This window comes from Mauremys reevesii, linkage group 9 (genome assembly GCF_016161935.1).
Source record: "Mauremys reevesii isolate NIE-2019 linkage group 9, ASM1616193v1, whole genome shotgun sequence".
Classification (NCBI taxonomy): Eukaryota; Metazoa; Chordata; order Testudines; family Geoemydidae; genus Mauremys; species Mauremys reevesii.
In genome coordinates, this window is record NC_052631.1 from 58717706 (window position 1) to 58734484 (window position 16779).

A 16779-nucleotide genomic window follows, 5' to 3' on the forward strand; every position below is an offset into this window, starting at 1 on the left:
CCAGGGGGCCCAATTCCCTTGGGCTCCATGTGCACATGCCCTGGTGCTCCGATTCCCCTGGGCTCTGTGTGTGGCCCTGTCAGGGTTCCCTCCCCACTCTGAACTTTAGGATACAGATCTGGGGACCCACATGAAAGACCCCCTAAGCTTATCTCTACCAGCTTAGGTTAAAAACTTCCCCAAGGCACAAATTCTTCCTTGTCCTTGGAACGGTATCGCTGCCACCACCAAGTGAGTTAGACAAAGATTCAGGAAAAGGACCACTTGGCGTTCCTGTTTCCCCAAAATATCCTCCCAAGCCCCTTCACCCCCTTTCCTGGGGAGGCTTGAGAATAATATACCAACCAAATAGGTTAACAAGATGGGCACAGGCCAGCCTTTGGGTTTTTAGGACACTAAAAACCAATCAGGTTCTTATAAAGAAAAAGTAAAAGAAGCACCTCTGTAAAATCAGGATGGAAGGTAATTTTACAGGGTAATCAGATTCAAAACAGAGAGGATTCCCCTCTAGGCAAAACTTTAAAGTTACAAAAAAATCCCAGGAATACCTCCCTCTTAACCTAGGGAAAATCCACAAGCTAAAACAAAAGATAATCTAACGTATTTCCTTCCTATTACTTACAATTTGTAATCTTAGATGCTTCGTTCAGATATGGCTTTAGGAGATGTATTTTCCCTGTCCTGGTTCCTCGCTGACCCGGAGAGAACACACAAAGAGGGCACAGAACAAAAACCTTCCCCCACAGATTTGAAAGTATTTTCTCCCTTTATTGGTCCTTTTGGTCAGGTGCCAACTAGGTTATTTGGGCTTCTTAACCCTTTACAGGTAAAGGAGGGATTTTATGCTACCCTTAGCTGTATGTTTATGACATGCCCCAATTCCCCTGGGCTCCATATGTACATGCCCGGGGCCCCGATTCCCATGGGTGCCAACTGCCAGTGCTCCAGTTCCCATCTAATCCAACCACCACATATTCCACGCCAGCATATCACCCTGGCAATCCCATATTCCATACAGCACCTTCGTCTCAGGGGGCTCCAGTGCCCTGCACTCTGGTGATGGTGCTGCAGCGGATGTGTGCTGAGGCTGGGCTAGAGCTCCATATGCCCATCTCACCATTCCCCCCTCACCATGTAAGTTCCTATATTTGCATCCTCCAGTCTGAGTGATCCGCCCTCGGTGCCCACGTCACAGTACCAAGCCAGGGGGCTGGGAGCTAGTCTCAGAGCTAAAAAATGAACCCAATTACTCCAAGCCCAGTGCCAGGTGGCAGCAGGCTGCCACCCTTCCATACTCTGCCAGCCTGTTGAGAGCAATGGAGCTGGGCAGGACCTTCCCCAGGCAGGTCCCTGCAGCAGAAGCCACACAGAGTCCTGTTGCTACATGGATAGAGCTGAACCAGGCCCAGACTCCTTTTCTGCCCCCAGAAGCAGGCCTGGCACTACACACAGTCAGCACCAGGCCAGGCTGGGGCTTTGTAATTCAGACAGAGGAGCAAAGGGAGCCCAGATGCTGGGTTCTGAGAGACACCCTGACATGTCCCAAGGCCCGGTCCCAGCTCATGGCAAGCAGCTGACAGGGACTCGCTGCTGCTCCATTGCTATCTGGAGAAACAATTCCGCTGAGAATGGAGCCAGGCTGGCGAGCAGCATGAGCTGTAGCACATCTTGCCATGCCTTGCCTGATGTGCCCCAGCCAGCCACACCAGCCCCTCCACTGTTTCCTAGTGGACAGTTCTTAGCCGATGGCTGGGGAAAAGGAGCCTGGCTCATTGGTTCTCAGCCCAGCTCCATCCCAAGTGCAGATGAGCCCGAGCAACAGTCCCTTGGACAGCCATGCAAGGCAGGACAGGACAGGGCTTGTGTCTTTGTTACCAGCAGCAAAAGAGGAGCAGGCTTACTGGGTGCAGGAGGGGCCTCAGGGCGGGGGGTTGGGGTGTATAGGGGGGTGAGGGCTCCGGCTGGGGTGCGGGCTCTGGTGTGGGGCCGGGTATGAGGGGTTTGTGGTGTGGGAGGGGGCTCAGGGCTGGTGCAGGGGATTGCGGTGCGGGAGGGAGTTTGGGGTGCAGGCTCCAGGCGATGCTTACTTCAGGCGGCTCCCGGGAAGTGGCCGGCTCTGGCTCAGGGGCAGCCAGGAGGCTCCGTCTGTTGCCTGCACCCACAGGGCTACCCCTGAAGCTCTCATTGGTTCCTGGCCAATGGGAGCTGCGGAGCTGGAGTTCAGGGCAGGGACAGCGGGCAGCGTGTGGAGCCCCATGGCCACTCCTGCACCTACTGGCTGCAGAGACATACCAGCCACTTACAGGAGCTGTGTGGAGCCAGGACAGGCAGGGAGTCTGCCTTAGCCCCACTGTGCTGCCAACCAGACTTTTAACGGCCCAGTCAGCGGTGTTGAGCGGAGCCGCAAAGGGTCCCTTTTCACCTGGGCATTCCTGTCAAAAAGCGGACGCCTGGCAACCCTACCAACAGCTCATCCCCATGGAAATGCCTGAGTGGCCATCCTGGAGAGAGCTGTGCAGCTTCGGGCCCAGTATCAAGGGGGGAGAGTCTCGGAGTGGTTTAAAATCCTCATTTCTGTATTGTTCTATCACTGTAGTCTCCACTTCCCTATTGTTTGTCTGTATAATCTCGGTCTGGTTCTGTAATTGTTTGTCTACTGTATAATTAATTTTGTTGGGTGTAAACCAATTAAGATGGGGGGATATAATTGGTTAAATAATTATGTTACAATGTGTTAGGATTGGTTACTTAAATTTCAGTAAAATAATTGGTTAAGGTATAGCTAAGCAGAACTCAAATTTTACTATATAGTCTGCAGTCAATCAGGAAGTAAGGGGGGAATGGGAACAGGGAATGGGGGTGGGAGAATTGAAAACATGTTTCGCTAAGGGGGAGGGGAATGGGAACAGGGTCACAGGCAAGGCTCTGTGGCATCAGAACTGGGAAGGGGGACACTGAGGAAGGAAACTGGAATCATGCTTGCTGGAAGTTCACCCCAATAAACATCAAATTGTTTGCACCTTCAGACTTCGGGTATTGTTGCTCTGTTCATGCAAAAAGAACCAGGGAAGTAAAAGGGTAAAGGAATAAGCCCTCTAACAGTTTAGGGCACCCCGATGTTATCCACCCCATTTCTGCATCTGCTGAGTGTTTGAGGGTGATGCCTCTGGGGCTGGCACAGAACTACTGGCCACGTGGCTATGCCTCTGGGGTAGAGTAGCTGTGTGGGCACATGGGGCATTAATGGGAAGGGGGTACCCAGGGGTTAAGTGCAGGCATTTAGGTGGCCATTCACTCCTAGATGTGGCCAGTGGGACTGAGGACTAGCACAGCCCCAGACAACTTGCCCAGGTTCATTTGAAATGAGGAGAACCGCTGCTGGTGGGAACATGATTGATAGGTGATGGGCAGGACTCCATGCCAGGACACCTGGGTTCTCATCTACCCAGCAGTGCCACTGGCTCACTGGGCGAGCAGCTCCCCTCTCTCTCTGTGCCTCAGTTTCCCGCTCTGGGGAATGGGCTGGTGATGCTGAGCTGGGCTGGGGTGTGCAGGCACGAGGGACCTGAGCCCAGACCCCCGATCCAAGCCTGGTTAGCCCAAAGCTCAGGGGTATGGGAAGCTGTGGGTCAGCCTGTCTCTGTTACTGTTCCTGCCAATTTCCTGGCTTATGGTGGCAGAGAGGGGTTGCGTGTGCCTTTGAGAGGCTGCTGGGAGAGCCCAGCCAGTAACCCTGGGGAGAGCACCTGCAGGGCCTGCCCCAGCTCTGCCGTGATTTATGGCTCTGCTGACGTGTTTATGGCCATTTAAGCAGCACACAGCACTCCAGCACGGCCTTCCCACTTGCACAGGTCAGGCCTGGCAGCATCGTCTGAAACAAGAAGCACTGGAGCCCAGGGCAGCCAAGCAGTCCCCATCCTGTCAGCACCAGCAGGGAGACCTGGACCCAGACCCAGACCAGCACGTGGGGTCCTCCAGGGGCTGAGTCAGCTGGGGAAACACTGCAGAATGGACTCGGTGGGCTAATTCACCCATTCCAAGGCCATGGGACCAGAGTCCCCTGTACAACACAGGCCAGGGAACTGCCCCCCGCCCCAATCCCTAGGGCAGATCTCGTAGGCAGCCTGTCTGGATTTTAAAATGCCCAGTGATGGAGAATCTACCACACCCCTCAGAAAGTTGTTCCAGAGGCTAATTAATCTCACTTTAAAAATGTATGCCCCATTTCCAGTCTGAATTTCTCTAAGCTTCAACTTCTAGCCACTGGATATGTTAGACCTTCCTCTGCTAGGCTGAAAAGCCCATGATTAAATATTTATTCCCCACATAGATACAGACTGATCAAGTCACCCCTTCACCTTCTCTGCATTAAGCTAAATTGATTGAGCAATTTGAGTCTCTCACTATAAGGCAGGTTTTCTAACCCCTTAATCATTCTCGCAGCTCTTCTCTGAACCCTCTTCTTGAATTGTGGGCCCCAGAACTGGACACCGGATTCCAGCAGTGGTCACACCAGTGCCAAATACAGGGGTAAAATACTCTCTCTGCTCCTGCTGGAGATTCCCCTGTTGATGCATCCCAGGGTCACATTAGCCCTTTTGGCCACAGCATCACATTGGGAGCTCATGTTCAGCTGATTAGCTCCCAAATACTATGGCCCTCAAATCCCCAAGTCCCATGTGAGCACTAACACATCACACACACACTCTTCACACACACACCTTGCACCACCCCCAAACACATCCCCTTCTATAACCCAGCATAATCACACCCACCGTTACACAATACCAATGCACAATTACACGCCCCCACACACCAAGACACCCACCTTGCACAGCTCTCTCCATGCCATGCAAAGGTGCACAAAGCATTGCTCATACCTGCAGACACACAGATGCGTGCAAAGCCCCCCACCCCACCCCACCCCAGACACACACTACCTTGGGCCAGGTCTATGCACTGGCCAGTCTCTCAGCCTCGCCACATCCACCCCATGGATTGACCCTCTTACTGCCAGCGCATCCTGCTCCCAGTGGGGCCCACAGGAGCTTTGCCTCTGACCTCCCTGACAGCAGCCCTGGGCTTGGTGCCCCACTCTGGCCATTTATGCCCCCTCAGCCCAGGGGTCAAAGCCAGCCCAGCAGGGCAGGGGCAGCATTCACGATATCATACAGGTGCCTCTAGTTGAGCCCCGATCCTCAGCCTTTGCCTGCCAGGCCCATGTATCTCTACAGAGCCCCCCTGGTGGCCAGCCATGTACACAGCCTGAGTTAGGGGTAGGGGGAGTTCCCATGGCACCAGGCGAGGAGGAGGGGATGCTGCCCTACCACTGCCGTTGCTATAGCCTCTGAGAAGGGCTCCCTAAGGACCCAAGTCCAGGCCACTTGACTGGTTCATGCCACACTCACTGCATGTGGTGCTCTGTCCCCTTTCTGGTGTGTGTCTGAGGGCACAAACACAGGCTGATGAGCCAGCAGAGCGAGGTCTTTTCACTCATGCAGGGGATGCTCATGCTTTAAAATGCAGAGGTCCCTGGTTCAATCCACTCCCACAGAGTGATTCCTCGCCCCGGGACCAGCTCTGGCTGCACTGCCAGCTCAGCCTGGCAGACACAGTTGCCTCCCAGCAGGGCCAGTGAGTGCGGCTGGGAGGCAGGGTGTGGGGGAGTGGGTTTCTTGTGGGGGCAGTGCTGGGCTGTGAGGGGGCAGGGAAAATGTGTGTGTTGGCAGGCACTAGGGAGTGGGGGTTCTGTGCAGGGTGCTGGGCAGTTGTCATGGGGCTGTGGGCAGGGAGACGCTGGACAAAGGTGGTATTGTGCAGGGCGCTGGGCATTTGTGTGGTAGGGTCTGGGGGGCTCTGACCATAGGGAGTCAGGAGGATGTTGGGTGGGGGGGCTGTGTGGTGCAGCATGAGCCTGCCCCCAAGGGGAAGGGGCACGCTGACAGTACAGGGCCGGGCAGACCACTGTGTGTCTGGCAACTGCCAGTATGTAAATATTGCCCTCGCACTGGGCTGGGCGTAGCTGGGCCACCCCTGCCATGCCATGCCCCATTGCCCCTGTCTGATCCCTCACTCTGGGGACTGACCTCCCCGTGCAATGCTCCATTGCTCCCATGGGGCCCCACAAATAAGTTTGGTGTCGGGCCCACAAAAGGTTAATCCGGCCCCTCTCCTCCCACCCCATCACTGAAAATGCTTACAGTGACCTCTGCTGGAGAATCCGGTCAACTGCAGTCACATGGAGACCGATGAAACACTCAAATGTCCCGGAGCGGAAGACATCCCCCACCTCCAAGCTTGGAGGTAGTGGCTGCTGCTGGGGCTGTGGTTGGGACAGGCCTTAACGCTTAGGTCGGCCTGTGCCCCGACTGCAGAAAGCACTGACCTCAACCCTTAAACTGGCTCAGAGCATGTGGGACCCACCACTCTGCGGGCAATCCAGGGTGTGACATGCTCGGGGGCTGGGAGCAGCATCCAAGATTCACGTGGCTGCTGGGAAGGCAGCGCTGTCCCAGTCAGAACATGGTGACGACTTGCATGAGCATCTCCCACCTAGTGTCAGCAGGACTGTGAGGCCCTCTGACCCTGGCTATTGACAGTGAGTGGAGGAGAAATGACGGCCCTAGATGAAGGCTATGGGGCCTCAGATGCTTGCTTGAGAGGAGATGAACTGTGCTGGAAAAATCCTCCCTGAGTGGGTGGGGACCAGTCCCCAGCCCTTCATTCATGCTCTCCCATGGCCCGCCCCTTTCCCCTGGCATGAGAGGCCTGTGGCACTGCCCTCAGTGCCTAGGGCTGGGGGAAGGAGGCTTGTGCTAAGGACCTCTCCAGGGAGCTCGTGGCAGCACAGATAATAATCTGCATGTCACCTCCACCTGAGGGGCATGTCTACAGATCCTGTTGTACAGCAGGGGAAACTGAAGCACAGTGTTTGCCCAGGCTCATGCAGAGAGTGAGTGGAGGGCTGGGAATAGAACCCAGGAGTCCAGACTTCCAGTGTAGTGCTCTAACCACTGGTTCATGCTGTCCCTGCCAGTCCTCCCATGGAAGCCTTGATTCCCTACCCACTGTGAAGCTGGAGGGATGGGGTCTGTGTGGGGAGGAAAGCAAACAGTATGTGATGCCTCAGAGAGGCAGCTGCTGCTGGGATGGGGTCTGGTGGCACAGCAGTGGCAGTGGACCTTTGAGAGCAAACCCTGCCACCACCCCCTTCTCCATGTGTTTGGCATCAGCCCTGGCACCAGCATGGGAAACCCAGCACCAGACTCACAGGCACTTGAGATCCTTGTGGGGAGGCTGTATCCATGCACACTGCATCAGTGGGAGCGGGGAGAGGAATGACAGCTTTGCTGCTTTCTGGGGCAGGGAACCAGGACTCAGGTGAACTTTTCTCAGCTCTGCCACTGTCCCACTGAGTAGCTTTGGACAAGTCACTTCCCCTCTAGAAGGCCAATAACACACACCACTCTCACAGCACTCCCCCTCCAAGAATCTCCAAGCATGTTATAGGCATTGGCCCATCAACCCTCCTGACCCCTTGTGAGACGCTCATGATCCTCAAACCCATGTTCCAGATGAGGAAACTGAGGCACAGAGCAGGGAGGTGAGTGACTCACTGACAGTGGCCCAGGAATCCTGTGGCAGGTGGGGAACAGCATTGAGGTCTCCTTACCCAAGCTTTAGCCTCTAATGATCCTCCCCCAGATGCTGAAGAGCTGGGAGACCCTGTGGGGCAGCCCCATAGAGAGGAGTCAATTATTGTTAACTAGGCTGTCTCGTGAGCTGTCGCTGGCCCCAGTATGCCTTTGGGACAATCTGCAAATGGCTGCCCCCATTGTACCAACTCCCCTGGCAGCTCCTATAGTGGCAGAGCAGTGGGGAGCTCTGGCTAGTCAGAGTCGGGGGACCCTATTCTCCTCTGCCTGGCACCTAGTATTGTAATCTAGATCTGTCTATCCCTCACCTGCCCCAGCAGAGCTGAGCATGGGGAGCAGGTGAAGAACAGCTCCTGGCCCTTTAAATCCTGATTAACACAGGGCCTTTAAAATGGATGTGAGGACTGAGCACTTCTTAACCTAGTGGACTGGGTCAGAGAGGAGGGGCTGGAGTTAGTCTGGGTCCTAAGGATTTTAACCTTCCCCCTGCTGAGTGCTGGTCCTGCTGACCTTGCTTGGCCCCCAGGCCAGTGGGGGTTTTAAACTGCATTCAGAGGAACCCCTTAGTGCCAGGTCCCTAGGGGGCTGGTTTTAATCCTGAAGGGTTTGCCCTCAAGGGAGGGTAATAGGGCAGGGAGCAGAAATTGTCTGATTACACCTCAAAACTTCCCCACCCTCAAGGAAGCTGCCTAAAGGCCCAGCCTGGGAACAGCTGAGTGAAAGCAGGAGAGCCCTGGGACCCTGCCCTTGCTAGGGAGAAAGAGCTTGCCTTTGTGGGGGGAGGGGGAGAAGAATGCTTCCCCCTACTCTGTGGCTCCCATAGCACCAGCCCTCTAGAGTTCCCTGCCCACCACCTAGCCACAGTCTGCTGCCCACCCCTTAGCCATGATTGCAGTGGGTCCTCTCTGCTCCCTTGGGAGCTTGTTCCTCTTGGCTGCACTGCTCCCTCTGGAGCTGAGTATGGGGGAAGAAGGGAAGGAGCCAGCTGCCCTGAGTGCCCTGGCTAGGGTGCCCTCCTTGCCCCTCATCCAGGTGCTGCTGGAGCAGGTCCCCAGTGTCTGGCCCTGCTGCCACCGGAAGCAGCTGACCAGCAGGCAACCGCTGCATTACATGCTCAACCTGTACCAGAATGTGGCAGACCGGGCTGGGCGACCTCGCCAGAACCGTAAGCTGGGTGCCAATGCTGTGCGCCTGGTCAGGCCCTTTACCAAGACAAGGCAGCCTGGGGCAGGTGAGTCACTAGGCATAGGGGTGTGGGCAGGTGGGTCTCCTGGGGTTGTGAAGCCACCCGGTGGGGGGATAGCTGGAGCTGGGGGTGTGTGTTCTGTTCTCAGGGGCCTGGTGTTTGAATAGGGGGCACTGGGCTGTGTAGTGCCCAGGGCTTGAAGGAGATGGCAGTGGGAAGGGCAGCTGTAGGGAGCTGGGAACCCTGCTACTGTAACCCCTGACTGTGCCTGTAAAGGCACCAGTCAAGAGGATTCTACTTCTTTGCCAGAGCTCCCCACCCCTGGTCCCTCCTTCTCCATGCTGCCTTTAACTCCCTCCTGCTCTGGCCATTGGCACTAGAACAGGAGAGCTGATCTTCTGGCAGCAGGTGGGGCCCAAGCAGTAGGTGGCCTTGCGGAGTCTTGTTGCTCCAGACCTTGATGTGCAGAACTGGCTCCCGTGTGGGTTCTAGTGAGCCTCCCCCTGGCTGGGGGCAGGCTGGATACAGGGGAGTTCCCCCCTCCAGGGATGCTGTGCTCTTAATACAAGAACTAGAGGTCACCAAATGAAATTAATAGGCAGCAGGTTTAAAACAAATAAAAGGAAGTTCTTCTTCACGCAGCGCACAGTCAACTTGTGGAACTCCTTACCTGAGGAGGTTGTGAAGGCTATGACTATAACAATGTTCAAAAGGGAACTGGATAAATTCATGGTGGCTAAGTCCATGAATGGCTATTAGCCAGGATGGGTAAGAATGGTGTCCCTAGCCTCTGTTTGTCAGAGGATGGAGATGGATGGCAGGAGAGAGATCACTTGATCATTGCCTGTTAGGTTCACTCCCTCTGGGGCACCTGGCATTGGCCACTGTTGGTAGATGGACCTTTGGTCTGACCCGGTATGGCCGTTCTTATGTTCTCTGCAGTGGCCTGTACACTGGCACAAACAGCCATGTTAGTTACTGCAGGGTGTTGGCCCTCTCCAGCCCAAAGCACCTGCCTGCAGTCCCTGGAGTTGGTCAAGCTTGTGTGCGATGGGAACTGTACTGTACTCTTGGCCAAGGAGGTGGACTCTGGACTTTGCCTTGTCCCCTCTCTGTTGCCAATCTCACTCCCTCCTGCACACAACTGCTGTTTGTTTCCACTCCTCCTGCTCTCTGGCTGCACGTGCTCAGGGACCCTGGTTACCTTGGGACTCTGGTTCTCAGGGGCTTCTGTGGGGGAGGGTGGAACGTAACGCTTCACACTAAGACTGTCCAGTCTGCATGTCAAATGGAGCCTCAGGAAGGGGGTGTGTTCTGATGTCTGCTGGGGAGAGGCCCAGAGCAGAGACTTGTTTCATTCATTCAGCTATTTATAGGGACAAACCCAGAGTCTGGGCTAGAAAGGACAGTGCTTCCTGTTAGCTCTCTAATTGGGAGCCATAAAGAGATATTGGGTGCTGCCCCCTTCCTTGAGGGCTGGAGCCCAGCCTATTGACAGCCTATCTGTATCCCCGTTGGTCTGTGGCTGGAGAATGAGTGAGTCTGGCTGCTGTCTCAATCTGTCAAGCAGAGCACCTGCTGTTCCCATTGCCATGGAGAGCCAGGAGAGCTCAGCTGTTTCCCAGGCCTCTAGTAAAGGGGATGTGATCAGTCAGGCCATCCTAGGCCATGCTTTGCAGTGAGCAGGCTCCTCTCCCCACCAGTGAGGTGCTCCTGGAACAGCCCTGTGTCCATGTGGGGCAACGAGGCCCAGGAATGAAATAATTTTCTCAGGGTCACACAACCAGACCATGGCGTGTTAAAGAATGAAACCAAGGTGGTCTGACTCCTGTCCTAACCACGGGCCTTACTGCCTCAGGTGGATAATGGTACATGTCTCCTGCCATGGCTGGTGTTCACATGCAAGAGGGGTTCAGGCTCAGCCAGAGGCCATGTGAGATGGTGCCTCAGCACTGGCTCAAGGGAAACTCCTGCCCTCTTGGTGAGGGCTGAGGTTCTTCTGAGCTCTGCCACAGCCTTGTCTTGTGCCGGCAGGCATGCTCCTTCCCTCCCCATCTATCTCTGCTCCTCCAGGCAACGCTGCAAGATGCTCTGATACACTAATCTGGTTCTTGCAGCTTCCTGCCTGGGGCTTTGTATCTTCTGGACTTCTCTAATGCCTTCCATGTGACCTTGATGCTTTCCAAATCGAGGGGTGGGAGGGGTGAATCTTTCATGCACTCTCTCTGATGTATAAAGAGCCTGAACAATTTAGAAGGAATAAAGTCTCTTTCAGAAGATCAGGAATATGGCTCTGTCTCACTAGAGACCTCTCTGGGGCACCTGTGGGAGCAGCCTGGAGACTTGATACAGAACATTCTTCCAACAGTTTCTTGGACACTTGAGTTAAATAGGCATTAACCAAAACAGCTTCCCCTCTTAATCAAGTTGCAATTCCTTGATTTCTGTAATCTTGTAAACATCTCCACTTTTCCAGCCTTCTAGGAAAAACCAGGTAGAAATTACCTGAATTTCTGACTTGAGGAAGAAAACTATTTATTTAAAAAAAAAAAAAAAAAACTGTGGCCCTTTTTCTAAGGGGCTTTCTGCTCAGTTTGCTTCTATCTATCCAGGTCATTCTTAGTGCCTCTTTGAGGCCTTCGGGAGATGCATAGGAGTGTTCAAGCTACCTCCTAGGTGGGTGTGGGCGGTTCCAGGAGGGGAGGGTGAAAAGGGGAACTAGCTGTTCCAGGAGCGTGGGCAGAAACTTACCAAAATTGCTTGTATGTAAGTTTGAGGCTGTTCTGTCTTGCTTTTGGGAAAACTAACTCCCATCTCCTCCCTCCCCCCACAGGTCCCTGGTACATGCAGACTCTTGACTACCACCTGAATGTCCAGCCAGGAATGGAACATCTGGTGAGAGCCACTGTGGTTTATTCGAAGACTCTGCTGCTGGCTCATGCCCAGCTCTTTTGTGTGGTTCAGTTGGATGGGGAGGCTGGGGTTCCAAAGCTCTCACCCCCTCGAAGAGGCAAGAGGAATGCCCTTGTCTCCTCTAGGATGGACAGCTGGGAGGAGAGGGACATCACCTCCCACTCTTTGCCCTGGGCCTGGGACTCCAAGAAGAGCCAGCTGCTCCGCCTTAGTCATGTGTGTATCCGGCTGGGACCAGCTGATGGCTCAGAGCCTGAAGTTGGCTGGGAGAAGACTGCTTCCTTGAATGACCCTTTCCTGTTGCTCTACCTCAATGACACTCGGAAAGGCTTCCAGGCCAAGATGGGGAAAGCTGGGTTGAAGGAGACTCCTGATGGGCCAGTGCTGAGTCGCAAAGCTCGCCAGGCAGGCAACCTCATTCTGGATCTCCCCAGCTACTCGCAGAAGACCAGCGCTGAGAAGGATGAGTGTGCTCTCCGCTCCTTCCGGGTCAGCTTCAACCAGCTGGGCTGGGACCACTGGATCATAGCCCCCCACCGGTACAACCCCAAGTACTGCAAGGGCACATGCCCCCGCATCCTGCGCTATGGCTACAATTCCCCCAACCATGCCATTGTGCAGAACTTCATCAACCAGCTGGTGGACCAGAGCGTCCCCCGACCCTCCTGTGTGCCCTACAAGTATAGCCCCATCAGCGTGCTGATGATCGAGCCTAGTGGCAGCATCCTCTACAAAGAATATGAAGACATGATAGCAGAGTCCTGCACCTGTAGATAAAGCCCTCCGCATTTGAACCATTCATCATGTCTAACAACCATCAGTGCTTGCATGAAGACATGGTGATCCTTCACCCGGCCTCCCCACATCAACTCAGTCTCTGGTGAACCAGATGCCCAGCTGTCTGAATTAGTTAGCTCAATGTGCCTCTAAATTTTTTTTGCATTTTTGACAGCCCCCTCCACACACACAAAAGGATCTGGGTTTTTAAGAAAGGTTGTCCAACTTTTTTTTTTTTTTTTTTTTGCTTGGTCCTCCGCCTCCACCCTCCATTGCACAATGGACACTGGCCTCTGCTGGGACATTTTACAAATGGATTTTTATGCAAATATTGTGGAATAGCAGTTTTTAAAGGGAAGAGTTTGCTGGGCCTTGTACTAAAGGACTGCCACTCTGTATCTTCTCCTTGGGGCACTCCTCTTCCTGCTAGGGAGCTTCATTCTTCCATCCAGTCCCCATAACCAGTCAAATGGCTCAACCTTTGGGAGGGAGGTGAGATGGACTGGCATCTGGAGAACATGCTAATTGTCATGCCATCTGGGTTTTGTCTGATGCTGTTTGAGCTTCCACTTGTGAAGTAGAACTGGGTCCATCTTGTATGAAGAGACTGCTCCATTTGAGAACAGCTACGTGGCCAGGTGGGAACTGGGCATGGCTCCAACACACTAAGGGGCCATGGAGAAGGTGGCAATGTGCTTATCGGAACTCTCTAGAGGACTAGTAGCTAGGCTGGAGTTGTGGGTGAGATCTGGAGCTTGGGCTTCTTCTACTGAAGATTTTGGTGCAGGGAAGCTAAATCTTCTGCAGGCAAATGGAACCTAAAATGAGTGGAGCAGGGAGTGATAACACCAATTGGTTCTAGTGCTCAAAGGCTTCCCCCTATGGGTCAACGTCTCCCTCTCACCAGTGCTGACTTGGGTTCTGTGTGGGCCCTTCACTTTAAGGGCTTCCATATACTTAATTGGAATTTATGCTTGCACTGTCCTGTGACTTCTGTATCTGCTCTGTCTCTCTCCACCCTCCCCCCATCTCCCCCACCCCAGCTCTGGTGTTAGCCACTAATCCCAGTAGATAGCATGTACGCTTGACCTGTCCAAATAAATACCTTTGTAGTCAGCATCAGTAGCTTGTTGGTCTGTGTGAGATAGGGACTGGCCAGAGGGCTCTAGAGACAATGCATGGGGGGAGTGCAGGATCTGGAAAGTCACTTTCTCAAAGCCCTGTGTCCTTCTGGGCCATGGCTTGGGGGGAAGGGTGGTTTTTACAAGACCTTCTCTAGGAACAGAAAAGAACACTTCAAGTGAAGCGCTAAACTTTTTCTTTTTTTTAAAGCTTAAAAAGGCAACTCCCTGCAAGGCCTGATGGAGTTGTGATGCAACTCATCTCCTAGCACGAGGGCCCAGTCACGCAAGGCCTCCAGCAAGTTCTGGCTAATCCCCTGTCACTGGGATCTCTAGTAAATTGCCCACCTTTACTAGACACTTGTGTTTTAGACTCTCTTGGAACTACCCGAAACCCATAACTCCCCCAGATCAACTTGGATGAGATTTTAGTCTTTAATGCAACCTTTTTTTTCCTTTTCTTTCCCTTTGGCTCAAAGCACCTTAGAAGCAGAGTCCAGAGACCTTTCTCCTAGTCTTTCCTCTTTGCCTATTGCTGCACCAACCTGAGTGTCCCCCAGTTCCACTGAACCCTGGTTACACTGCTGCGTGGCTTTCACTTTCTCTTCTGTGAATGGATTGTAGCCTGCCATAATCTAATGAATTCCTGTTACAGCCTGGATCTTTTCTATTTATTATATGCTGTATTTAAGTGTTCATGTAAATAAATTGGTTTGTTTTGCTAAAGAGAATCGTAGCCTATTCTTGGGTGGGGGCGACTTGTTGTCCTCCTCTAGTGGCAGGTCTTTCTAACCACCCCTAATGTGGCAGATTTCCACTGAGCAAGGAGTGGGTTAAGAATCCAAGTCTGGGGGCAGACAACTTCAGGCAAGCAAAGCTCTATCTTCATCCTCTTAAATAGACCCCCATCTTGCTATGTAGCTCCCATGGTCTGAGTCCAGGCCCCTGTCTAGTCTTTCCCTTTCAGCATATTCCAAGGCTGCTGTCTCTAGTTAGACACTATAGTTAGTGACTGCTTCCCTGGCAGAGGGTTTGCTGAGCTTTGTGTTTCTGGAAGTGGAAGCTGATTTGGGTGGCACTATTCTTTCATCTCCCTGGAGGTCATTGGCATGTGGACTTTTGGCCACCATTTCAAGGCCCTGCCATGGATTGCTATGGCAAAGATCCCTACAACACACCGTTCCTCTGCAAGTGAGGGGATTTACTCCTGGGATAGCTAGGAAGGCATGGCAGCTAGCACATAGACCAGGCACAGTGACATGCCCAGCAGCTGGAGCAGGGGGGTGCCCCTATTATGCAGCACCCAGGAAACAAGGGTGGCTACCCACAGACTGAGGCCCAAGCTTCAAAGCTCATATCCAAAGCTGGGCTATGCCAAAGGACACTCTGGATCAATGGCAGTGCTGAGGGCAAGAGAGTGGCTCTGAACCTGCCCACAGCCTCTCCCCAGCAGGATGGGGGTGTCTCCTCAACTGTGAAGAGAGCCAGGAGATGGACAATTGCAGAGCTAACTGGTGAGTCTGAGTGGGGTGACATGGTTTGCTAAGGGCGACTCAGATTCCCTCTTGCCTCACATGCCCAGGATAATCTCTTGCTAGCCCTTGGCCACCTTAAGGAAATGCAGAAGAGGCTAAACAGTGTGCATTGTACAATGGTGCTAGGCCCTGAGCTGCCAGCCCTGGAGCCTGCAGTTTTCTGTCCCTCCGAGCAGAGGCAGCAGTGAAGTATCCCTGTGCTCCACTCTGTGTGTGGCAGGCTTTCCCTGAGCTGCACCCATGCAGCTGTGAGCAGAGTTCAGTCTCCAGGGCCTGCTCTGTCCTGGGCCCCTTTGAGCTGCATTAAATGCCCCAGCCAGTGTAGGAGGAAATTGGCTGCTTGACTAGATGTGGCAATGCCTGTGCTGAGGCTGGAAGGGGAGTCGCTGCTCAGGAGGCTGTGGCTATGGCCCCAGCATCTGGCTGCAGGCAGGGGGTAGCTGGCTTGCACAGGGCTGCCCCTCCTCGGGTGGAATTTCAGTACCCATGGATCAATGGGTTTTCATAACCCAGAGGTTGTGTATAAAGTCATCCCAGCTTTCTGGGGGGGTCTGGTTTTAGGCAGCTATTGAATGAGTCATTGAATTTTTGAAGATTCAACCAATCAGTATTAATGCAGAGGTGTGTTGCTGACCTCTGGTCTGTCAAGCTGGCATTGGTCCTGACTGGCAGTGCTCAGTCAGGGTGCTTTGGGGCAGCAAAACTGACCAGCAGAGGCAGGGCAATGCAGGTATATAGCTGGACAAGGGAGCAACACAAATACCAGCTCTCCTTCAGAGTGTATTGGGGGTGGGGGGGGGAGAGGGGGATTTATTCCTTTCCCATTGGCCAGGCTGGTGATTTTGGACCCAGAACTGTGCAGGGGAAACTCCCAGGGGCACTAGCATCCAGATCCTCAACGGTATTTAGGCTTGTAACTTCAATGAATCTGCCCCTAGTGTCTCCCAGAGTCTGTGGTGGGGGGTGTCGTGTCTCTCCTCCCCTTTGCCATGTGGCCTTGGAGGGAAAACTGCAGAAGAGCCAGCCTGAGGCTTGATCCAGCAAGCAGAGACACAGCCAGTGCAGGGAACTGGGGACACTTCACTTCAAAGCAGCAAGTTCTGATTGCTTCTGCCCTGTGCTGATCAGCTGTTTGCTCCATGTTCCTCTAACCCTTTCACTTCACCCTGCCTGTCCCTCCCTCCTTCTCTTCTTTATATGTAGCTTATCCCTTGCTAACTAACCCCCTCCAACCCTCCCACTGTGGAACTAACCTATCCTTTGCTGCCATCACAATGGTCACTTGCTGCTGTGTTCTCCCCCTCCCCCAGCTCTCTGATCTATTTAGATGTCAGTTTTTCATTGCATTCCTCTCGTCGTATAGTTAGACTGCAAGCTCTTTGGCACAAGTCTTTATACAGCACCTTGCACAACAGTGACCTGGGCCGTGATGGAGGCTCTTTGCTGCTACAGTAATATAAATAATAAAGATCCATACTGCAGTAGCTTGCTCATACAGAGGTGGCAGACTGTTGCTTTCCATTCACAAAGCATGCATTTCCCATCAAGGTGGCTTCTATGCTACGTTAGGGAAAATGGACGAAGGAAGAACA

The 16779-nt window shown here is 53.5% G+C and overlaps 1 protein-coding gene across 1 annotated transcript; it reads left to right on the plus strand.

Annotated features, from left to right (window-relative positions):
- Window positions 1-8062: 8062 nt before the first annotated feature.
- Window positions 8063-14383, plus strand: BMP15 (bone morphogenetic protein 15). Its single transcript, XM_039488964.1, has 2 exons — window positions 8063-8886; window positions 11675-14383. The coding sequence occupies exons 1-2, from the start codon at window positions 8541-8543 to the stop codon at window positions 12529-12531; spliced, it is 1203 nt and encodes a 400-aa protein (XP_039344898.1). The 5' UTR covers window positions 8063-8540; the 3' UTR covers window positions 12532-14383.
- The last annotated feature ends 2396 nt before the right edge of the window (window positions 14384-16779 follow it).

Bases quoted from the DNA above. Each gene is read 5' to 3' on its own strand.
- BMP15 (XM_039488964.1), top strand. From the start codon at position 8,541: ATGATTGCAGTGGGTCCTCTCTGCTCCCTTGGGAGCTTGTTCCTCTTG. The intron at 8,887-11,674 runs GTGAGTCACTAG...CTCCCCCCACAG, and splicing joins GACAAGGCAGCCTGGGGCAG to GTCCCTGGTACATGCAGACT.